The following is a 21,043-nucleotide window of genomic DNA, read 5'->3' as shown; positions in this document are numbered from 1 at the left end:
TTGTTGTTGTTGTTATTATTATTAATTTATTTTTTTTTGTTTTATCAGTCACCACCACCACCATTATTATTATTATTATTATTATTATTATTATTATTATTATCATCATCATCATCATTAATATTATCACTAATATTATCATTATTAATATGCTCTATAAATCATGTAGGCTCTTTGCTGGTGAGTGTAAAACATGATGTCAGACTCTACCAATACAAATATTTTTTCAATTATTTAAATTTGAAAATTTCAAGTTATCCTGAAATCTCATCTGAGGATACTCTAGCAGACTTTTCCCTTTTGGCATTTCTTAAAACACTGTCTAATTTTTCTTTCTTCTGGTGCTTGCATGATGTGTCTAATTCATTGGAGCCTTTTTTATTTTTTTTATTTTTTTTTTATTATTATTTTTTTTTTTTGCTAAAATGTCTGGTTCTTTATGCAGCTGGAAGATTTCGTCATTTCTTAATAGCCTCCATTCTTGTGGTGATGATGATGATGATGGACAGTTATTTCATGACAGCTAGATTCGCCAACACAATGTGCAGACAGTCCACTGTGAAGTATGCAGAATAACAGGAAATAACAGTGACAAAAATGATAGCTGTAGCACAGCTGTTCTTACCTGTGAAGCCTGGCAGACAGTTGCACTGAGCCAAACCTGGACGCGGACTGAAGCAGGTACCATTGTTGAGACATCGATTCTCGCACATATGCACTGGAATTTCACAACGCTCACCTGTCCATTGTGCAGGACAGTTACACTGAAACAGGAATTGAAGGTTGAGATAATTATGGCATTCAATTCACAACTTAATGGTCTCTCACTAATGTCGGAATAAAAACCAAAATATGCGCTTCTAAATTATAACAACTCTAGTCAAGGACAGAACATACTTCCAATTCTGCTGTACAAAGTACAGCAGAAAGTAACCAATGCCCTATATTAGTAGGGAAGGAGGAGAATATAAGCTCTCCAAAAGTTCTCTCTCTAGAAATAATGATTTTCAGATAATGTGAAATTTTTTAAGACAAAGTACTCATGAAGCAGAATTATTTTAATTATTTTAGCTTCCCCTGTAGATATCACCACCACCATAACAGGGACGGGCTGTCCTTATGTGCTACAGTGCTACATCACAATGATAATATTTGCTCAAATAATATATTTGTAATACAATAGGATTTGATCTGTCATTTGACAATTTCCCGTTATATTCATGATGCATTATAGTGTGTTTATTTAGTCTTCGCTTTTTGGTGTCTCAGGGATTTGCTGTGCTACTCAGAACTTCACATGCGAATGTAGACAATTATGCGCATGTGCGAAGCTGAAATCACTGCTCTGATTGGCTATTTTTATGAGGGAAAGTGCTGTAGTCAGTTTCAGCACGACACAGCTTGGAGATTGCAAAAGTAAAGGGTAATGAAAGAATGCTTGTTTGTGGAAGAACTCGGAACTATTTACAATGTGCATCACATATTCATTATATATGAGGTCTCGCCTACCTCATTGAATATTACACGACTACTATGAAGTAGCCAATGTGTATTATCACCATTTAATACGAGAAAAATTCGTTCCGGCACCAGGAATCAAACCCGGGACCTCTCAGCTCTATGCGCTGAGTGCTCTTTCCAACTGAGCTATGCCGGGACACGATCCACGGTGCCGGCCGAACTCCTCTCGTAATGTTTTACAGCCTTACTACCATTACGAGAGGAGTTCGGCAGGCACTGTGGATCCTCTCGTAATGTTTTACAGCCTTACTACCATTATGAGAGGAGTTCGGCCGGCACCGTGGATCGTGTCCCGGCATAGCTCAGTTGGAAAGAGCACTCAGCGCATAGAGCTGAGAAGTCCCGGGTTCGATTCCCGGTGCCTGAACGAATTTTTCTCGTATTAAATGGTGATAATACACATTGGCTACTTCATAGTAGTCGTGTAATATTCAATGAGGTAGGCGAGACCTCATATATAATGAATATGTGATGTATTAACTGTTAGCAGTTGTCACAAACTGATGTTGAATATGGCCATAAAAAGTCATTTAAATATGCGCTCCTGCATGTATGACTTACATTATCTAAAGTGCAGGTAGTAAGGCCGTAAAACATTACGAGAGGAGTTTGGCTGGCACCATGGATCGTGTCCCGGTATAGCTCAGTTGGAAAGAGCACTCAGCGCGTAGAGCTGAGAGGTCCCGGGTTCGATTCCTGGTGCCGGAACGAATTTTTCTCGTATTATAGGGAAGACCAGGTAACTTGATACCCCAAGGGTGAAACCTAACCATTTTTCCCCCATTACTACAAATGCTAGTGGATTATGGTGATTTTCTAGTTTGAAGGTTGAATTTTCTTTTGCCAACTTCGTTTCGAATTTCGATACTGACAAATACTATAAATGGTAGTGATTTTGTAACTGGTATGTTGGCAGCTGAGGCAAATATCGACAATATTTGCCGGTACTGGAGTTCCATGAAATTAAAATTGTACTAGATTTCTCAGCCGGTTACTGGAAGATAGTGAAATTCGAACTTATTAATAATTAATTAATATTAGTATTAATATTAATACATAATAGTTATTTTATGTGTTGCGTTGTGGTTATAATTCAAGAATAGTCAGATAAGTACGAATAAATATAATATACTTGGGCGTGATAATGCACGTGGGTAATGGATAGAAATATTATTTCAAATTTTAATGAATTTCTTTCGTGTTTAGATTTTTATTACTATGTCAAAAAAATGAAATAGTGTTGCAGTGACTCCTCCAAGGAAGAAAATGTGTGGCATTCAGAGTACGCTTCAGAAATCTGTAGTTCACGTGTATAATGAGTTGAAGAAAGAAGATAATGAAGAAGGAATTATGCTAACGGAGACAGCAATTACAACCAGAATAGGAAAATTATTAGGAGTAAGTATTCTTAAGCATACATTTCAAAGTGGTATTCAGTTTTAGGAGTTTGCACTAATAATTTCATGATTGTGGTCAAACAAAACAAATTTTTAAGTTAGGCCTAGATGTTTAATCAAGTCAGTGATTTTCATATTGCCAAACTAAATACATTTAAAATACTGTAATACTGCAGTAGGTGATAGCTTAAATACATTTACAAATTAGACGAACAAATAATCAAACAGCACGAAAGTAAATTTCCAGTTTTCTCTTTTAGTATTAAATTAACCGTTCAGATCACAATTTACATGCCACATCGGCCGAAGAAAATACAAGTCATATTGTAATTATTAACTTGATATTGCAGCAAATATTACATGAATGTTGGCCTGTTATGGTGCTTAAAAATAATTCAGTTTTATATAATAACTATATAACATACTCTATAAAGCATAGGAACGTTGACTCTGGCTGAATAATTTATTCATGACTGGTCTAAGTAATATTAAATATGGTGTTTCTTCAGAAAAGCTACCCCACCCAAAGTACTTGTTAAGATATAACACTCGAGAGGACGAGGACGCACTACTGGGAAACTAACCATTTCTCTTCGTCATGGACCTCTCGCATGTTATATTGGTAATTAGTAACAAGTTTGAGGGAGGGACTACAACAATGCATTAGAATATACAGGTAAGTGTCAAAGGATTTTTGTGCTGAATGTATTTGTGGCTGTGCACTAAAACCACGTGTTCATCACTATGTAAATATCACAGAAATCAATTAAACAAAATAAAATTATGCCTTCTTTGATGTAGCTTTTCTGGAGAATTACCTAAATATTAGCCTACTTAAACCTATCGTAGACCCAACCTAACATGTTGATCATTTTCTATTCATATAGCTGCAAATGTTGGTATCATGCATGAATTTTATGATATAACAATTTTTAGAAGTGTTATGTTATTGTTTGTTATTACAGCTTGGCTTTACTACAGCCACGAATGTGATAAATTCACAGAAGGGGACCCCACTTGTGACACCAGGAAAACATAGACTACGTAAACATCCAGTGACTGATGCTGATGATTTTACGAAAGATGCAATTGCGAGATTTATTTATGACAAGTTACATAAAGGTAGGGAAGTTACAGGAATTATTGTGTTGATTTATGCAATGTAATTCTGATATTAGTCATATGTATAAAAATATGGCATAATTTTCATTTACTGTTAAGGGGAAGTACTAACAGCAGCAAAAGTTCTGGAACATATGAATGATGATTATGAAACATATTTATTTAGAGTATCCTTATCATCGGTGAAAAAAATTTTGAAAGAGATGAAATTTCTATGGAGCAAAGGGGATCCTTATACACATGTACGAGAAAGTGATGTTATTCGTTTTTAAGAGAATATATAAGAAATGTGGAGCGTGAGAACCCTAAACCCATAGTATTCTTGGATGAGACTTGGATTTTTATGAATGGTAAATTTCAATGTATTGTGAGACATTGAGTGATTGAATTTTTTACTAACAAATAGGTTAACACTTATGTGGAATATGAAATTGCAATTAATATAGGCTACTAGTAATGAATTCAGGTGGGAACAACATGTTTTGCAATTAATAGTTTCATATTATAACTAGAGGTTAGTTATAAAATTCTTGAACGGTTTTCCTGTCTTTAAAATTTTTGTGTCTCTTAGAGTGTCAATGTGAATTGCTTTTCTCTCTCTGTTTTTTTAAAGTAGGATCACCCACTTATTCATGAAATAAACCAGGTGAAGTTTCCAGTGACATGAATGGTGTTATTCATAGACCAACAAATGAGGGTGGAAGATTAGATGCCGGAACGAAAGGTGGATTTATACTCGGTAAGTTATATTGATTTATATTTTACATAAATTTGGCAAGAGTAATTTTTTAAATCAGGGTACAAAAATATAAAAATTGGTGACTAAATAAAAACGTGGGAAAGCCTTTCACCAAAGAGGATCTCATGTCATGTTATGTTATGTTATGTTTTATTTTCTTTATTTAAATGCTGTGAATTCATGTGACGTAATTATATGCCCAGGTATAATTTTTATTGCAGGTGCTGATTTAATTTTTTCATGCAATTGAAAGAAAAGTCAGGACTACCATAGTGCCCTGTAGTTGAGAAGTGGGTGCAAACACAGTTGTTGACTTGAGAACATTAGGGCAATGCGTTATTGTCATGGATAGTGCTGCATATCATAGCAGACTTGTGAAAAATCAGCCAACAACAAAATGGAGGAAAGAACAGCTACTGGTGATTGCAACTGAATATAATAGATTTGTTGTACTAAATGATAAGAGTTGATGGTGTGAAATCACCTTTTGATATTATATTTCAATATTAATTTCCATACTTTGCAGTTATTATTATTATTATTATTATTATTATTATTATCATCATTACTACTACTACTACTACTACTACTACTACTACTACTACTACTACTACTATTGCAACCGTTTCTCTTATTTCTCATAATTAGGCATACTTATAGATGCTACTTTTTTCTTTCAGGTGAAATTGAATCTACATAAGAATCCTAAAACAACAGAGCCTTGCCAATTACTGTTCTGAAGCGGCCTTGTCTTATGTGTTGTGTCTATATACAATTAATTCTTTCAGTTTTTTTTTTCCCCTTTAATCTAATGAAGTTGTTGGTCGATTGATACCAAGTGTTCAGCAGTTGATGTCATTTGTTATCTTGCACTCCAATGTTTAACCAGATGATTGAAAGCTGTGTAAAGTTAAACAGTCAAGACAATGATCCATATCTTCATTGAGATTTCAGAAATGGCATGGGGAGATTCTGAAATATCAGTTCTTTGTAAATATTTGAGACAATCATGGCCTGTGATAATATGAGTACTGCCACTGTAGATTTTCATAGAAGTTCAGTTATTAAATTAGGTGTATTATTTTTACTATGTATTGTACTATATTTTTGTTTCGCTTAATTGATGAATTATATATGCTGTAAATTCAATAGTAGACTGTAGGTTTATAGCTTAACTGATGAATTGTATGTGCTATAAATTAAATAGTAGGCTGTATACCACAAGTGATGAATTGTTTATGCTTGTAATGTGAAGTAATTTGCATGATATTTATTATCAATTTCTGTATATTTCAACTGATTGAATTGTTTATACTTTTAAATTGAATTAACTTGCTTGCTATGTATTATATTTTATAGCTTAACTGATGAATAATTGTTTAGGTTTGTCAATTTAATAATCTGAGTGCCATGCACTTCATATATTTAGTGGAGCCACCAATGTAGCTTAGTCGGTAGACTCGTTGGCCTGCAAATTCAGAGCTGCACTCGAGGGTAGTTTGGATCCCCCATTTGGTCTGATTAGTTGGTTTCTTCTGAGGATTTTCCTCCATCGTGGAGCGGATGCCGGATGGCCTATTTCAATTTTTTCATTTGCTTTAGAATCATTCCGATTTTTGTTACCACATTGTCATGTTCTGATCTTGTTATTCTTTTAACAGTGTGGTAAGATGCAGGTATAGATAACCTTACAGTAATTTTGCTACCTTTCAACTACCTCATTACCTCCCACTCCATAAAGTTCATGGATCCACGGAAGTACCAGTCGTCGATGTAATTCGACCATTTTGCTTAAAATATTAAAACACTGTAAAATATTAAGATTTCATGCTGTTACGTCCAATACTGCAGCAAGAATATCTGATTTTGAATCTGATAGTATGACAGCCTTCTCAGATTTATGAAGTTGATACTGGAGATTTTGTAAGCTTAAAAGTGTATCTGAATTTTCACTATCAAAATTAGTCAGTGTTTGAAGTTAGTTAGTTAGTTAGTGGCGTTTAAAAAGGGCGCGTCAGCTACTATGGCTATTTGCGCCCTTATCTAAAATCTTTCACTAAACACAAACACAATACAATAACCAGAAAGTTTAAAAAACTAAAAAGCGTTGTCACGGTTAAAATGGGGCAAACAAGTGTTTGAATATAATTCCCTGTAAAAGGGAATATACTGGTATTGTACTACAACACCACTACATCTATGGCTTGGTGAACAGGATCCATCTATAAAAAATACTGTATGTAGTCACTCACTGACCAGATCATTTATCGTTTCTAATGATTTTTAAAATGTCTGGAGAAGTATCACATTTCTTAACATCATCTGTTAAAGTTAACTTATATACTATTCATTTTGAAATAACTTGGGATTGTGTTTTATTAGTAAAGTTTCCCTTGATTGAGCAAGTTTGAGTTCTCCAAGTAGAGTCAAAAAGTCTGTTGGGATTTTGGCTCAGTTTATTAATATTTGTGGACTGTGATTTTTTGTTCTAGACAACCATATTATCTGCAAATGATGAGATTATCATAAGATCTATTTCTTTAGTTAGACCATCGACATTAATATTGGAAAATGTATTCCTGAAAACAACAATGTGGGAAGCCCAGATGAATCTGTCTCTATTTACATATTTGTGACAATGAATCAAATAATCAAGTCACTGACCCAGTGTAACACTTTATCATGGACACCCTAAGTTTGCAATTTCTTAAGTGATTTATATTTACAGAGCCATATGATCCTTGAAAATAAATTAAAATTGCTAAGGTGTTTTGTTTTCTGTTTAAAATATCTTTAATATCTTGACTAAAATTTAAAATCTGTCCATTTGTTGAATGTAATTTTCTAAAGTCAACTCAATAAGATGAAAGTTAGTTACTAGATTCCAGGAACCAATTCAATCTATGAAATCATCTCTTCCATAATTTTGGCTATCATACTGGTAAGTGGTATCTGTCGATAACTCGAAAAGATATTAGTTGAATAATTGCTTTTCAAAATTGATGTTATGATAGATTTTCTCCAGACAGATATTGTATTTTAGATGAGATTACAAGATAAAAGTAGTGAGTTTGCTTGTTTGCCAACATATTTAAGAAAATCAGCATGTGTATTGTCTGGACTTGGAGATGTTTTGGGTCTTATGTTATTAAATTAATAGTAATATTCAGTTCTTGATTAAATATTGTTATATAAAGTAGATTGTAGATTTAATATTTCTTTCAGTTTTTCCTTAATAGTCTGACGTACACAGATAAAACTAACACCCACACCACCAACTAATCTAATAGAAATTAAAATATAATTAAATGTAGAAAAAGTAATTAAAATTATAAATACACGTAATAAACCATACCCCCTAATTTCAACAATATACTATTTTATTCCCTTTTACAGCTTGTAGATAATTATTAATTATAGTTATTACTTATTAGCATAATATTTATTGAACTTATTGGCTATTTCACTTCATTTGAAAGATGTTATTGTGTACAAAAAGCATTTTTTGATGATTGTTTCATGCTGTATGTTGTGTATAAATATGATTTCTGGCCATCTGTTCTGTGTAATCCATCTTTTTTATAGAATTAATAAAATACTCTTTTGGTAGTAATTATTTTATTAATTGAGTATTTAATTTTCACCAGCTCACATTTCTTGAATCATTTGTTTTTTCTTATTTAAATTTAGGATACAAGAGCCAAAAAGAGACTTCACAGTTATGTATCATACATTTTTTCAATGACAGACGTGGAGTTGCAGAAATAATAAGTGTAAGTGTAACATTATTAAGCAATTTACAAACAAATGAAATCTCTAAAAAGGTATCTAGAAGTGAAATTACTTATGGCTTTTAAGGACCAAAATTATTTTTGTAAGTTGATTTATTATTATTTCAGTTTTAGCCTAGTTGTATTATCCATTTCCTTACTAATTTCAAAAGATAATCAGAAGTTCATTCGAATTCCAACCAAAAGTCAATTGGTTATTAATTTATCTACCTTTAGGAAGTACAGTATATGTACGCTGGAATCTTTGAAGTGAAGTGACAATAATTTAATTGGTCTTGGAACAGATTTGATTCTTGAATATTATATACTATACTTTGTTGTATATTTACGTCTAGTAACCTATTAATGCTAACACTAATAATAATGTAAAGGAATAAAAGAATAGAACATAGCAATACATTTCTCATTATTATTGAAACTATTTAGAATAACCTTCCAACATTAAGGTAAAGTACGGTGAGTAAAGAAGTCATTCAGTACATAGGATCGTGATTTTACTACATGTGGTGATATCTGGTAACAGTTGGCAACACTGACAAGGCGGAAATATTTGCTGTTTGGGAACTGAACTTACGTGATCCTCACTACAAATGGTGATATTTACAATGTATTTGGTAATTCAAGTATCCGACTACTGCTGCCATCTACCTGTTTGAGGTTTCTCCTGAATCAGCCAGGAAGCAACGGAAAATGTGATCCCAGAAAATTGAAGCCAAGAAAGTATATCAATCTTCTTAATGTATCCAGCTGTTTGCTGACATCATAACGTCCACTATAGTCCACTGTAGTCTATTCAGTTGTTGTTTTTCACGAGAAATGAGGGGTATTTTGATCGGTGTTCATTATAGATGCCTGTTGCTAGTAGCCAGAGGCGGGGTGTAGTCAATATATACTGCAGAGCTGTGTCTTCTGCAACTGGTACTGATGATTTTAATTTACTTCTTTTGTGGTTTATGGATGGACAATTAGGCAAGAAAGTATGTGACCATATAATTATTCAGGAAGCTACTCACCATTTCCAGTCTTTAAGCTACGTAGACGCTACAAAATTGTTAAACAGCAACATTTTTTACAATTTTTCGCATAATTTTCCAGAATGCACTCGAAGAACTTGTCAACAGCTATACTATACTGAACAAAAGTGTTTTAAAGACACAACTTGGAGACTACTGCTATATGGAAGACCAGACTTCCAAAATATAGATGGAGCTGTTCAATTGTCACAATACATAGTCTCCAACAATTTACAGGATTCGTTCTGTGAAGTAACGAAGTTGTTAAATATTTTGGTTATAACACCAATGACTACTGCTACGCCAGAAAAATCTTTTTCTTGCTTGAAACGCATAAAACGTTTTTAAGGAACACTATGTCCCAGGATCGTCTCACTGCTCTTGCAATACTGTCAATAGAAAAGAGTATGATGTCCAAGATGGAGGGGTTTAACACCAGGTAATTGAAAAGTTCTGCAGTAGGAAGGAACGTTGTAGGACTTCATATTTCATCACTAGGTGAGTCTCAAATTAAGATAAATACATATAGGCTGATATAGAGATTGTAGCACACTCATTATTTTGACCACCAGCCGCTACTGCACCACCACCACCACCACCACCATCATCATCATCATCATCATCATCATCATCATCATCATCATCATCATCATCATCATCATCATCATCATCATCATCATCATCATCATCATCATCATCATCATCATCATCATCATCATCATCATCATCATCATCATCATCATCATCATCATCATCATCATCATCATCATCATCATCATCATTATTTAAAGACACAAATATCGAGCATATTACTGTCCTAAATAAAGTATTAACAATAATGAACTCGTACTACATATGCTTTTCACGTGAGTTAGTTCATGTCTCATCTTCTTCGTGACTACAATAGTTTGTACAGGTGCATGTAATATTTAACTTACCACAACTAACAGCAACCAAGTGTTAACATTACAACTAGGCAACATTACTTAAGCGTAAATGGCTTGTATTGGTTTGGCCATGACCTCAATAAACTAAGTAGCATGAAAAAAGGTATAGCAAAGAAAGCTACTAACCTTGAGAGGTGGTGGTAAGTTACTGGGAACAGGTGTTAGGAGGTCTGCAAAGCAAAGTCCTTTGTTCCGGCAGTACTGTGAGCAACGGAAATTCTGACATCGGTCACCATCATACAGCGGCTGACACCTGCACACTGGTTTGTCCTTCACCATTTGGCATGTACCCTTATGGCAATCGAGGTCACACACCTTTGGGGTTCGCACTGTTGGTATACAGACCACCTGTAACACAGGCAATGTGACAAGTCAGCTGCTGTCACAATACACATGTATAGGCCATTCATCATCTCGTGAAACTTACCTGCGTGAGGGGAAGCAGAAAGTGGACTGAGAAGCTTCCCTCCCTTGCTGCGCTTTTACTTGCAGCTAGCTACTTCTCTTGCCCCCATCATAAGCTATGGCGCACAAATGCATTTGAAAGGTCCAGGGGAAAAACACGTTAAGTCACACTGCAAATTTTTCAGGAGAGCATTTACAGACTGCAGAACTGACAGTTTCTTCCAGTGTAAACCTTTCCTTAATATGCTTATAATGTGGAATCAAGCGAGTTTTTCCCCTGTATGATTATATGATCTTAGGCCAGGTGCACACACAGAATCAGACGCGGAATTTTGTGTGTTGGTACTTGTCTTCCATTGATTTCTTATGATGTGGTGCACACAGAATCAGATGCGGCATTTTGTCTGTTGGTACTTGTCTTCCATTGATTTCTTATGATGTGGTGCACACAGAATCAGATGCACCGCGATGGTCGCGAGTAGACATGAGGAGACATGGAGAGACAACATCGAATGACTACTTGAAGTTTGTCGCAAGGAGACTGTCTGATAGCTGCAGTGTACTGCACATGCATTAGTAGTGGCTATGATTGCACGCTTTCACTATCTACAAATACTATTGTTGTGTAGTGCACATTATTCATAATGGAGCTCGATGTGGATAATTAGTTGTTTGGTACAGGGAAGATACATTCTGTACAATCTTTGAAACAATATCACGACAATAATGTGGTTTCTAAAAAATTTGTGAGAAATTGCAAATGAGATGATAGCACCACGTGAATAATAACTAATAATAATAATTTGTAGTAAGCCTAATTCTCTGCTCTATATATCACTCATTATTGATTTAATATATTATTTTTCTTCATTGTGAGTTGTGAAGTAGTCATAAACATACAAAATGACATTTGTGCAGTACATTAGTAGTATTTAATTTTAAGACTCTTTCAATCATATAGATTTTTAGGCTTATTAAGCGTCCTTGCGAAATAATAACTAAATACAATAGAATTTCTCATATAGACAATTCTCTTTCATTGACGCCATTTTCTAGCTTAGACCAGTTTTTCAAATCCACACAGCCAGCAAATCAATTGTCGTGAGCAGACAGTTTTAAGCTGTCGCGAAGCGTTGTAAAGCAAAACATAGCGTTGCGCAGCACCATGTCTGATTCTGTGTGTACCCGGCATTAAAAATCACAACATTAACTGCCAGATTCAATTAAAATATAAAAATTACTAAATTTGGACTAAACTTTTTTTTCTCCTGAACCTTTCATTCACATGTACATTATTGTGTAACAAGCCAGCTGGTGCCACAATATATATGTACACTGCTGTGTAACAAGCCAGCTTGAACCATGATTCTCACGTACAATGCCATGTAACAAGCCAACTGTACCATACATTTATAATGCTGTATAAAAAACAAATTTGTTACATGAATCATGTGGAACAACTCAGCTTGAACAACGATTCACATGTACACTGCTGTGTAACAGCCAGCAGGTGTCATAATACACATGTTTACTGCTGTGTAACAAGCCAGCTGGTGAGCCAGCAACATTACTGACCTGTGCACTGCTGCTCTTATTGTCACTGCCAACTGTTTTGACCAAGCCATCAGGACATACACAAGAGAAGCTGGGCTCTGTGTGGCTGCTGGGCCCCAATAAACAGAGTGTTGAGTTGTGGCATGGTGATGGGTGACATGGGTTCTTCACTGCAACGGAGATATCATTTCAGTTGCGATGTGTATGAAAAGACAGAGCTCACTTTCATGAATTCCTTCCTTACCTTTTTTATATAGACACTTTTCTCCTACTATGAAATAATCCACATAAAGATACCACTAGAACAGCTCAATTACTGGTACGTACCTAAATTTTTAGCATCCATTTTCATCAAAATTAGCATCTAGTTTTCTCAAAATTAGCATCTATTTTTTTCCAAAGAAAACTTTGTGCATTCTACCTTTAATTTGTCAAAAGATACCATTGTGAACAGTTCAGCGTTTTAATCCTTCAAATTACATCACCTGTCTGAAACAACAGCACCATACTGTGATAAAATACATTCACTGTCAACATTGTTTGTTGGTGTCCACAATACTTGCAATCAACAATGCGGCAATTGCAGAATTTACAAGAAACTTAGCATCTGAAGCATAGAGTCCATGAATGGAATACTGATGGGCTTTTTCATGGGCAGTTATGGTTGTTCGCCTCATTTTATGAAGAAGCACGTGTATCACATATTCAACCCCACTCTGCCAATATAACTGGAATAACTATTTAATTCTGCTGCGATCTCAAAAGCAAATGGCTGAGTAAACTGACACGATGCATTTTAGCCAAGCCCATATCGAATATAAAACTTGATAATAGATATTATGATATGTATATCAATCATCTGACCTTCATTATCAATATACAGGGTGCAAATTAAGATTTCTGATGAGGGGGGATAGAATCCTAGATAGAGAATACCATACATAAAATTACTATTATCCTCATTTGATACAGCTCAACACTTGATCACACTGAGATGCTTGTCTTGCATCTTGATAATAATAATAATTATTATATCCATGAAAAGGCTTAAGATAAGATGTGTAATTCCTAAGTTATTGATTGTTGTCAGCTTGCCGGTGATGATAATACAGAAATATTATTTTCTTTGCTTACTTTGTACTTTATAAAGTACATATACTTGTATTAAAACAACTATATTTTGTGAGGGGGAATAGAAGTTATCCCTGGTAGGGATGTTAATATGAATTTATGAGAGAGGGATAACTTTCCAACAGGGGGGAAATCTTTCCCATCCCCCACCCCCCGTTAATTCGCACCCTGTCAATATATCAAATTTATTGAATCAGGAACACAATAATTTGATATCAAGATAAATTGATCAACATGTTTGCAATATTTAAAAAGTGTCTTTAATTTTTGTATACTCTATATATAATGAGCTTTCTTGCTTGAAAAATAGCGTTTTACTGATAAATCGCTATTAAATAGCATTTTTTTTTTTTGTGATTTCGCAATGTGCTTGGGAATTCGCATTTTTCGCACTTTCAATTCTGCTAGAAAATCATGCTAAATCACCTTACAGATGAAAAAAATACTTTCTACCCCACAATTAATGAAAAATGCGAAATTTTAGGTCTCTATCAATTGATGACCTGTGGCCGTGATGTAACCACATTTCAGACAAATAACAATTGGCTCCAGTCTAGCAGTTTCCTGCCCTACATACACCATTCATGTGCGTGATCCACGTTTTTGTTTCATTTCATATTGTTTGAATAGTATACCGGTACATATTTAGTACTGTTTATTCATACACAAGGGACTGCCATACTAATATTCTTGAGAATAGTTTGCTTAGGAATAATTATTGTAACATAATCACCATAATTTGCTGCGTAATCAAGCCTTTTCAGCTGTATTAATGAATTATGCAAATAGTTTCACTGAAAATCAATGTATTTCTCAAATAAATTGGCTGCACTTAATTGAGTATGGATGGTGTGGATTACACGTGGATGGTACGATAAATCCATGCATACTTTATCATTCAAAGGGACCTGTTGTGCTACTTTCAAATTTTGATGTGGGCAAGAAATGGCCAGCGAATTTTACCTAGAGTTTTCTCAAGTATGAATGTTTTGTTGTTTAGTTAACTGTCCGAAGACAGGTCTGGACACCACAAGTAACACCAACAAGGCATCACTCATGAGACAACTAGGCCAGAAGATAATGGGGTAGGGTGGCCAGTTCTTTTCCCCCTCCATTGCATATATCACTGACTAAGGATTTTTTTTTACATAAGCCATAAATCTACGTTACAAGACTCCCAGCTTTACTTCTCTTTCTACGGAATACACACTAGGAATCTTTATTTTCCTTAAATATCCTTCACTCTCAGCCAGATTTGAACCTGCATATCTCAGACACAATAACAAAGACCACCAATGTTATCTCCACTGAGTATTGTTAATTTTTATCATTTACTGTTATTAAAAATAATAATATTAATGTTTATGAAGTTATAAATAATAATCTATCTCCAGTGACGGTGCATCCTTTGTGTTCAATGATTCAGAGAATCTCCAGGAAGAACAAGGAAGAACAATTTAATTGTCTAAATAAATTTATTTATAATTTACACTATCATTCTTTGTTTCTTGCTCATCTTTAACAAGTTTACTTGTGGCTCTGATGTATTTGTCGTATGAAAACTTTTGAACCACAGAGCTCGAATACCTACATACTTGTAAGCTTCCAAGGTTCATTTTCTCCTCTGAACCTCACCAAGCCAGTCTCTGGACTTGCATGCAGGCGAGAGGCAAAGAGAAATGCTGCATGGCAAACATGTGGTTGCACTGGTGTTTGGACCAGCACAGCTGTAATCACGTGATTGTGAGACAGCCGACATGCAAAAGACTTTGTGATCCAACCCGGAAGTTAACTCCAATCTGTAGCCGAGATCATGCTTTTAGCACGTGTACGTATGTGTTATTGATTGTTGTATTTATTAATGGTTTCTTACAATCCTTTAAATGTCCATTTAGTCTTTCTTGGTGTTTTAGTCTTAATATAATCATCTGTGAGTGTGACGAGTGTTCGTTTCCAAACAAAATGAATAGTGTTCAATATCTTTTACAAACAAATTTTTCAGTTTTAATCTTGGAAGATAAGTGTAAAATAAAGAAGCTTGGAAGGCCGTTACCTCAACTCAATTTAAAGTAAGCACAAACAAGCCAAAGTAAGACACTTTGCTAGGCTTTCAATGTAAAAATATATGAAAGAAAAGCTGAATTTGCAGTTGTGAATCTACAAATAAATTATTTTGTTTCCCATGCCTGCTATTTGTTAAGGGTAAAAATACAAGCTGGACAAGCACTGGTGTGTCAAATTTAAGCCATTTGACACAAAAAATTAAGAAGTAGGAGGAATCTATTGCTCATAAGAATGCTTGCCTAGATTTATCGGTCCTCGGAAGAACAGAAATTAGACAATAGCTCAGCTCAGCTTTCAGGCAGAATATTGAAAGACAAAATGATAACGTAAGGAAAAATCGCTATGTTCTTTCAAAGATAATTCATCATCATCATCATCATCATCATCATCATCATCATCATCATCATCATCATCATCAGGTATGAATGAATGAATAAATGAATAAATAAAATAAAAACTTTTCCTCTTTATGTAAACTAAAGTGCCTTTTTTTTGTTATACAACATTGCAACAAAATAGTTCATTTATAAAAAAACTATTCTTAATACAGTCTCACAGTAGTGGTTCACTTTAGGAACAAGGAGGAGAAGGCTACTGCACTAAGGGAAATCATTAGTGCAGTACTAAAATATTATGTGAATTACAACTTTCATAAAGTAGTTCTATTGTAGGACCATTGGATCTGTGCCCCTTCAGCGCTGTCGTCGTTCTTGGAAAAGTTAACACCTGTACTTACTCCATTCCACCCGCTTTCCTCCCACCACGTTAAACAGCAGGCCACGAACCTTGCTGAATAGGGATGTTGCCAAACTTCCGTCAAATGGTGTCATAAATAACAGGTCCTCCATGCCACAATATCATTTCTTTCAATCAAAATACAACTTGCAAATCAAGCTTTCAGGTATAACTCCCTGTAAAGTTGATTTGAATAATTTTGAGGGAAAAATTTTTCCGGGGCCGGGTATCGAACCCGGGACCTTTAGTTAAACGTACCAACGATCTCCCAACTGAGCTACCCGGGAACTCTACCCGACACCAATCCAACTTTTCCCTCTACATCCACAGACCTCAAAGTGGGCTGACAACCGTCAAGCAACCAACATTGAATGCACACTAACTCTGTGTGACTTAAATTGTGGTTTTCTGTTAACGAACAGTGACGTGTATTATGCAAATCAAGCTTTCAGGTATAACTCCCTGTAAAGTTGATTTGAATAATTTTGAGGGAAAAATTGTTCCGGGGCCGGGTATCGAACCTGGGACCTTTGGTTAAACGTACCAACGCTCTACTAACTGAGCTACTCGGGAACTCTACCCGACACCGATCCAACTTTACCCTCTATATTCACAGACCTCAAAGTGGGCTGACAACTGTCAAGCAATCAACATTGAGTGCACACTAACTCTGTGTGACTTAAATTGTGGTTCCCTGTTAACGAACAGTGACGTGTATTATGCAAATCAAACTTTCAGGTATAACTCCCTGTAAAGTTGATTTGAATAATTTTGAGGGAAAAATTGTTCTGGTGCCGGGTATCGAACCCAGGACCTTTGGTTAAACGTACCAACGCTCTACCACAATTTAAGTCACACAGAGTTAGTGTGCACTCAATGTTGGTTGCTTGACGGTTGTCAGCCCACTTTGAGGTCTGTGGATATAGAGGGAAAAGTTGGATCGGTGTCGGGTAGAGTTCCCGGGTAGCTCAGTTGGTAGAGCGTTGGTACGTTTAACCAAAGGTCCTGGGTTCGATACCCGGCCCCGGAACAATTTTTCACTCAAAATTATTCAAAATACAACTTGTATTTCTACATTTCTTAAACCTAACCCCATGTTTCGAATCACTTTCCGTAGCATTTCTCTCCAACCTTGGAAATTATTGCTTCTCTCGTAACCTTCAGTAATTTTTTCAATGTCGGAACTTCTTTCTGCACGGTATAAAATTCTTGTATCTTTCTTCTTAAAATAGATTGGTTCATATCATCTACAAGAATTAAAGATTCCCTTGGTCTGTTCTTCCCTGGTGATTCTAGCTTTTCATCTCCTGCACAGACTCCCTCTCTCCAGATTTTCTTTATTAGGCGCTCTGACCTGCCTATATAAATTATATAACATGTTGTATTAGTATTAATTAAGTAAGTAATTTTAATACATAATCAATTGAAATAAAATAAGCCTCACCTGTGATCGCAGCTGCTGCTATTACATATTTGCTTAATATTTCTTTCACCACTCCGTGCTACAGTGTTCATGTTGATTTGACAACAACAGACTGCAAGTGCAAATAAACTGTCCCGCAAGAAGGCCCAAAATTGTGAGTAGTGGGGCACAGAAAGCGAGAGAGATAGAAAAGAGACAGATAGGAATGCAGGGAGAGAAATGAATTACTGAGAGTGAGAAGGAATTAGGGTTCAGTTCGCATATCTTATGGGGGCACAGATCCGAAGGTCCGACAATACACTCTTTGGTTTTCTATTTATCAATAATCTGCATTTGAATACTTACAGTTCTTTGTCTGCTTGTTCTCCTGAACAATGAGGATATCAGATGCTCTGTTGAGGCCCTGTACCAAGTATGTCAAGTTGCCATGGCCGAACTTGTTCAACTTAATGATGTTGTTGGTCTGGTATGTGCTCACGTACAAGCTGTCCTCAAACACCTCCACTTTGTATGGCTTTTCACGATGTGGGAACCGTTTGATGAGCTGCCGATCCTGCCCATTAAGATCCACACTTTCCACAGTGTATGCCTTGGGGTCTGTCCAGTACAGCCTTCTAGCTGGGTAATCTATTGCGAGACCTGTCGGCCACTGGACCATAGTATTCACAAGAGCTCGACGACCTGTTCCATCCATGTATGCTGATTCAATGCGACTGTTCACCCCCCAGTCTGACCAGAACATGAGCCCCGACTGTGGGTCCACAACAATGTCGTGGGGCTGGTCCAGCTCAGTGTCGATCAGCGTACTCTTCTTCTCGCCAGTCAGATCAGACACCATCACAACATCCTGTCCTGCATCTACCCAGTATACACGTCTGCCCACCCAGTCCACTGCCAGGCCACGTGGGTCCACCAGATTCATGGCCTGCACAGAACAATACAGTTTCTTAATGCTATATTATTATCATCTTGTCCTATTTCACGAATTGGGACATTCTATCATTGGAGTATCTTTATGTTACAATCATTCCATCCCTTTCTATGGTCTAGTTCAGGGTTGGGCACCAGGAGCGAATCCAAACTCTAAGTGGGGACGCTTAATATTCATTTGTCACAGCATCAATGCTGCATGGCGTTCGACAAGGGAAGAAAGGGGTTGAAGAGAAGTCATATGGTTCCCCATGAGAAAGTAGAATTTGCTCTTGGTGCCCAGCTCTGGTCTAGTTGCTTAGACACCTATCAAATCAAACTCACTTTGGTCATGATAGTTGTGGAGTTGTTACTTTTCTGTTTCTGAGCACATAATGATACTGTTTGATTATTCTGTTGTTTATCATCAGTTACACAATAATGGTGATGGCGGTGGTGTTGATATAAAGTTATTAGAAAAGTAGTAGCATAAATACAATATTAATATGAACAAGTCAACAAGTATCAAATTAAAATATTGTCTGGATACCTTGGGTAATAAATTAATATCTATTAAGTTTTATTTATATGACCCATTGGTCTGAGATTCAATTCTTCAGGCATTTCCCTTCTACTGAGAAAAGGAATGATTTTTTTTCCAATGATAAAGCAGAGTTTGTGAACTCACTATGCCTTTTCGGTTTGCTCATTGAAAGATGAGAGGTCTTCCATGAGAATAAAGCCAGTCATTTTGAGAGGTAACACACTCTGCTTACTAGTATTTCTAGACGTCTCTGTCAGATGTTTCACAAATTCTGAGAAAACCACACAAATATCAGTTTGCTGTATTGTATAATAGAGAATAAAGAAATAATGCATTCAAAGCTCTAAAATAAGTAAAGGAAAAACAAAACAGTTGTTTCTGCCATTGAATATTGTGATTCACAAAGATATATAATCTCAAAATTATTTAGCCTAATAAAACTACGGATTTGAATATAATAATAATAATAATAATAATAATAATAGTAATAATAATAATGTTTAGTCAACATTTCGAAGAGGTTTAAACCTCATAAGTGACACCAATAAGGCATTACTTATGAGGCAACTAAGCTAGGAGATAATGGAGTAAGGTGGCCACTTCCTTTCTCTCTCCATTGCATACATCGCTGACTAGTTAACATATTATACTAGTCAGACTTCAGATGTATACTGCCTGATAACAGATGTACATTTGGTCAAAATGAAACTGGCCGGCCTCTTGAGCAGTTAAAATTTTATAAGTCCCTTTGGGTGAGAGCGCAGTTCACTACCATAAACCTCTGTGCTTTCATTAACTCCACAATACAAGACGCTGATTTGGGCTACCTACACAGCATGCTTGGCGTGGAGCAGAGGTTAAGCTACTTAACTTCTATGCAAGCAGCTCGAGTTCGAATCTCCGTACTGAATTTTTTGTTTTGCCTTTTCTTTTATTTTTACAACTCGTTTTAGTCTAATACAGTCAAATAATTTTGCTTATGTTACTTCATGTTACTGACACATAATTACAAAATTGGTGAAAATTTGTGGTTTTAATTCCAGGAAATCAGGATATATCAAGGGTGTTCATAAAGAGGATTAAGTCAAATTGTAACATATGTAAACTTCTCTTCTTTGGTACTGAACATAACTCATTTGTCACAAAATAAGGAGCCCTGTAACTGCATTATCGATTGAAGAATGATTTAATCCCATTAACACAAGAAGGAAGTAATCGTGGATAGTTCAAATCTGTACTTAAAAATTTTAGCCAATTCATATTTAACTCCTTTTACCCATGATATTTTGTCATCAGAATTATGGTTTTTCTTCTTGTTTACAATTACTACGTTTAGACCCTTGGTGATCACGGATTTAGGTTAGTATAATAATCATATTCCCTGTAGCACAACTTGCAAATTAATTATTGCCAATTATTTAACCATCAACATATTTAGGGCCTACTGAATGTTCCTTATGCAACAGAGTGTAAAGCAGCAGGGATTAATAAAATAATTAACACAGTATTTTAATATGAAAGCCCCTAATTCTCGTCTTTAGTGTTACTTCCATCTAGCGTCAAAAGTTTCTATTAACACGAAAAAAAATAATAAAGCGAAAAGTATTCTAAGGATAAAAAAATGACGAAAACCTGTCATATTTTCACTGATGCATTTAAAAAAAAGTTTAGTAGCTCCACGAAGATCTGAACTTACAACCTCACAAACACTTAGCTAACACTCTACCACTATGCTAAGAGTACTGCTG

The 21,043-nt window shown here is 35.5% G+C and overlaps 1 protein-coding gene across 2 annotated transcripts in view; it reads right to left on the bottom strand.

The window, feature by feature from the left end:
• LRP1 (LDL receptor protein 1) overlaps window positions 1-21,043 on the bottom strand; it is a 423,729-nt gene that overhangs the window by 10,056 nt on the left and 392,630 nt on the right. For both annotated transcript variants that reach the window (XM_069820634.1, XM_069820633.1), the window contains exons 61-64: window positions 18,188-18,767; window positions 12,511-12,659; window positions 10,657-10,878; window positions 626-764 (exon numbers count right to left, since the gene is read on the bottom strand). In XM_069820634.1, the coding sequence (XP_069676735.1) occupies window positions 626-764; window positions 10,657-10,878; window positions 12,511-12,659; window positions 18,188-18,767 (1,090 nt within the window). The remainder of the gene's footprint in view (window positions 1-625; window positions 765-10,656; window positions 10,879-12,510; window positions 12,660-18,187; window positions 18,768-21,043) is intronic.

This window comes from Periplaneta americana, chromosome 3 (assembly GCF_040183065.1).
Source record: "Periplaneta americana isolate PAMFEO1 chromosome 3, P.americana_PAMFEO1_priV1, whole genome shotgun sequence".
In the NCBI taxonomy this organism is placed as follows: domain Eukaryota; kingdom Metazoa; phylum Arthropoda; class Insecta; order Blattodea; family Blattidae; genus Periplaneta; species Periplaneta americana.
The sequence above is the reverse complement of the archived record's forward strand: the minus strand, read 5'-3'. Positions and strand labels throughout refer to the sequence as shown.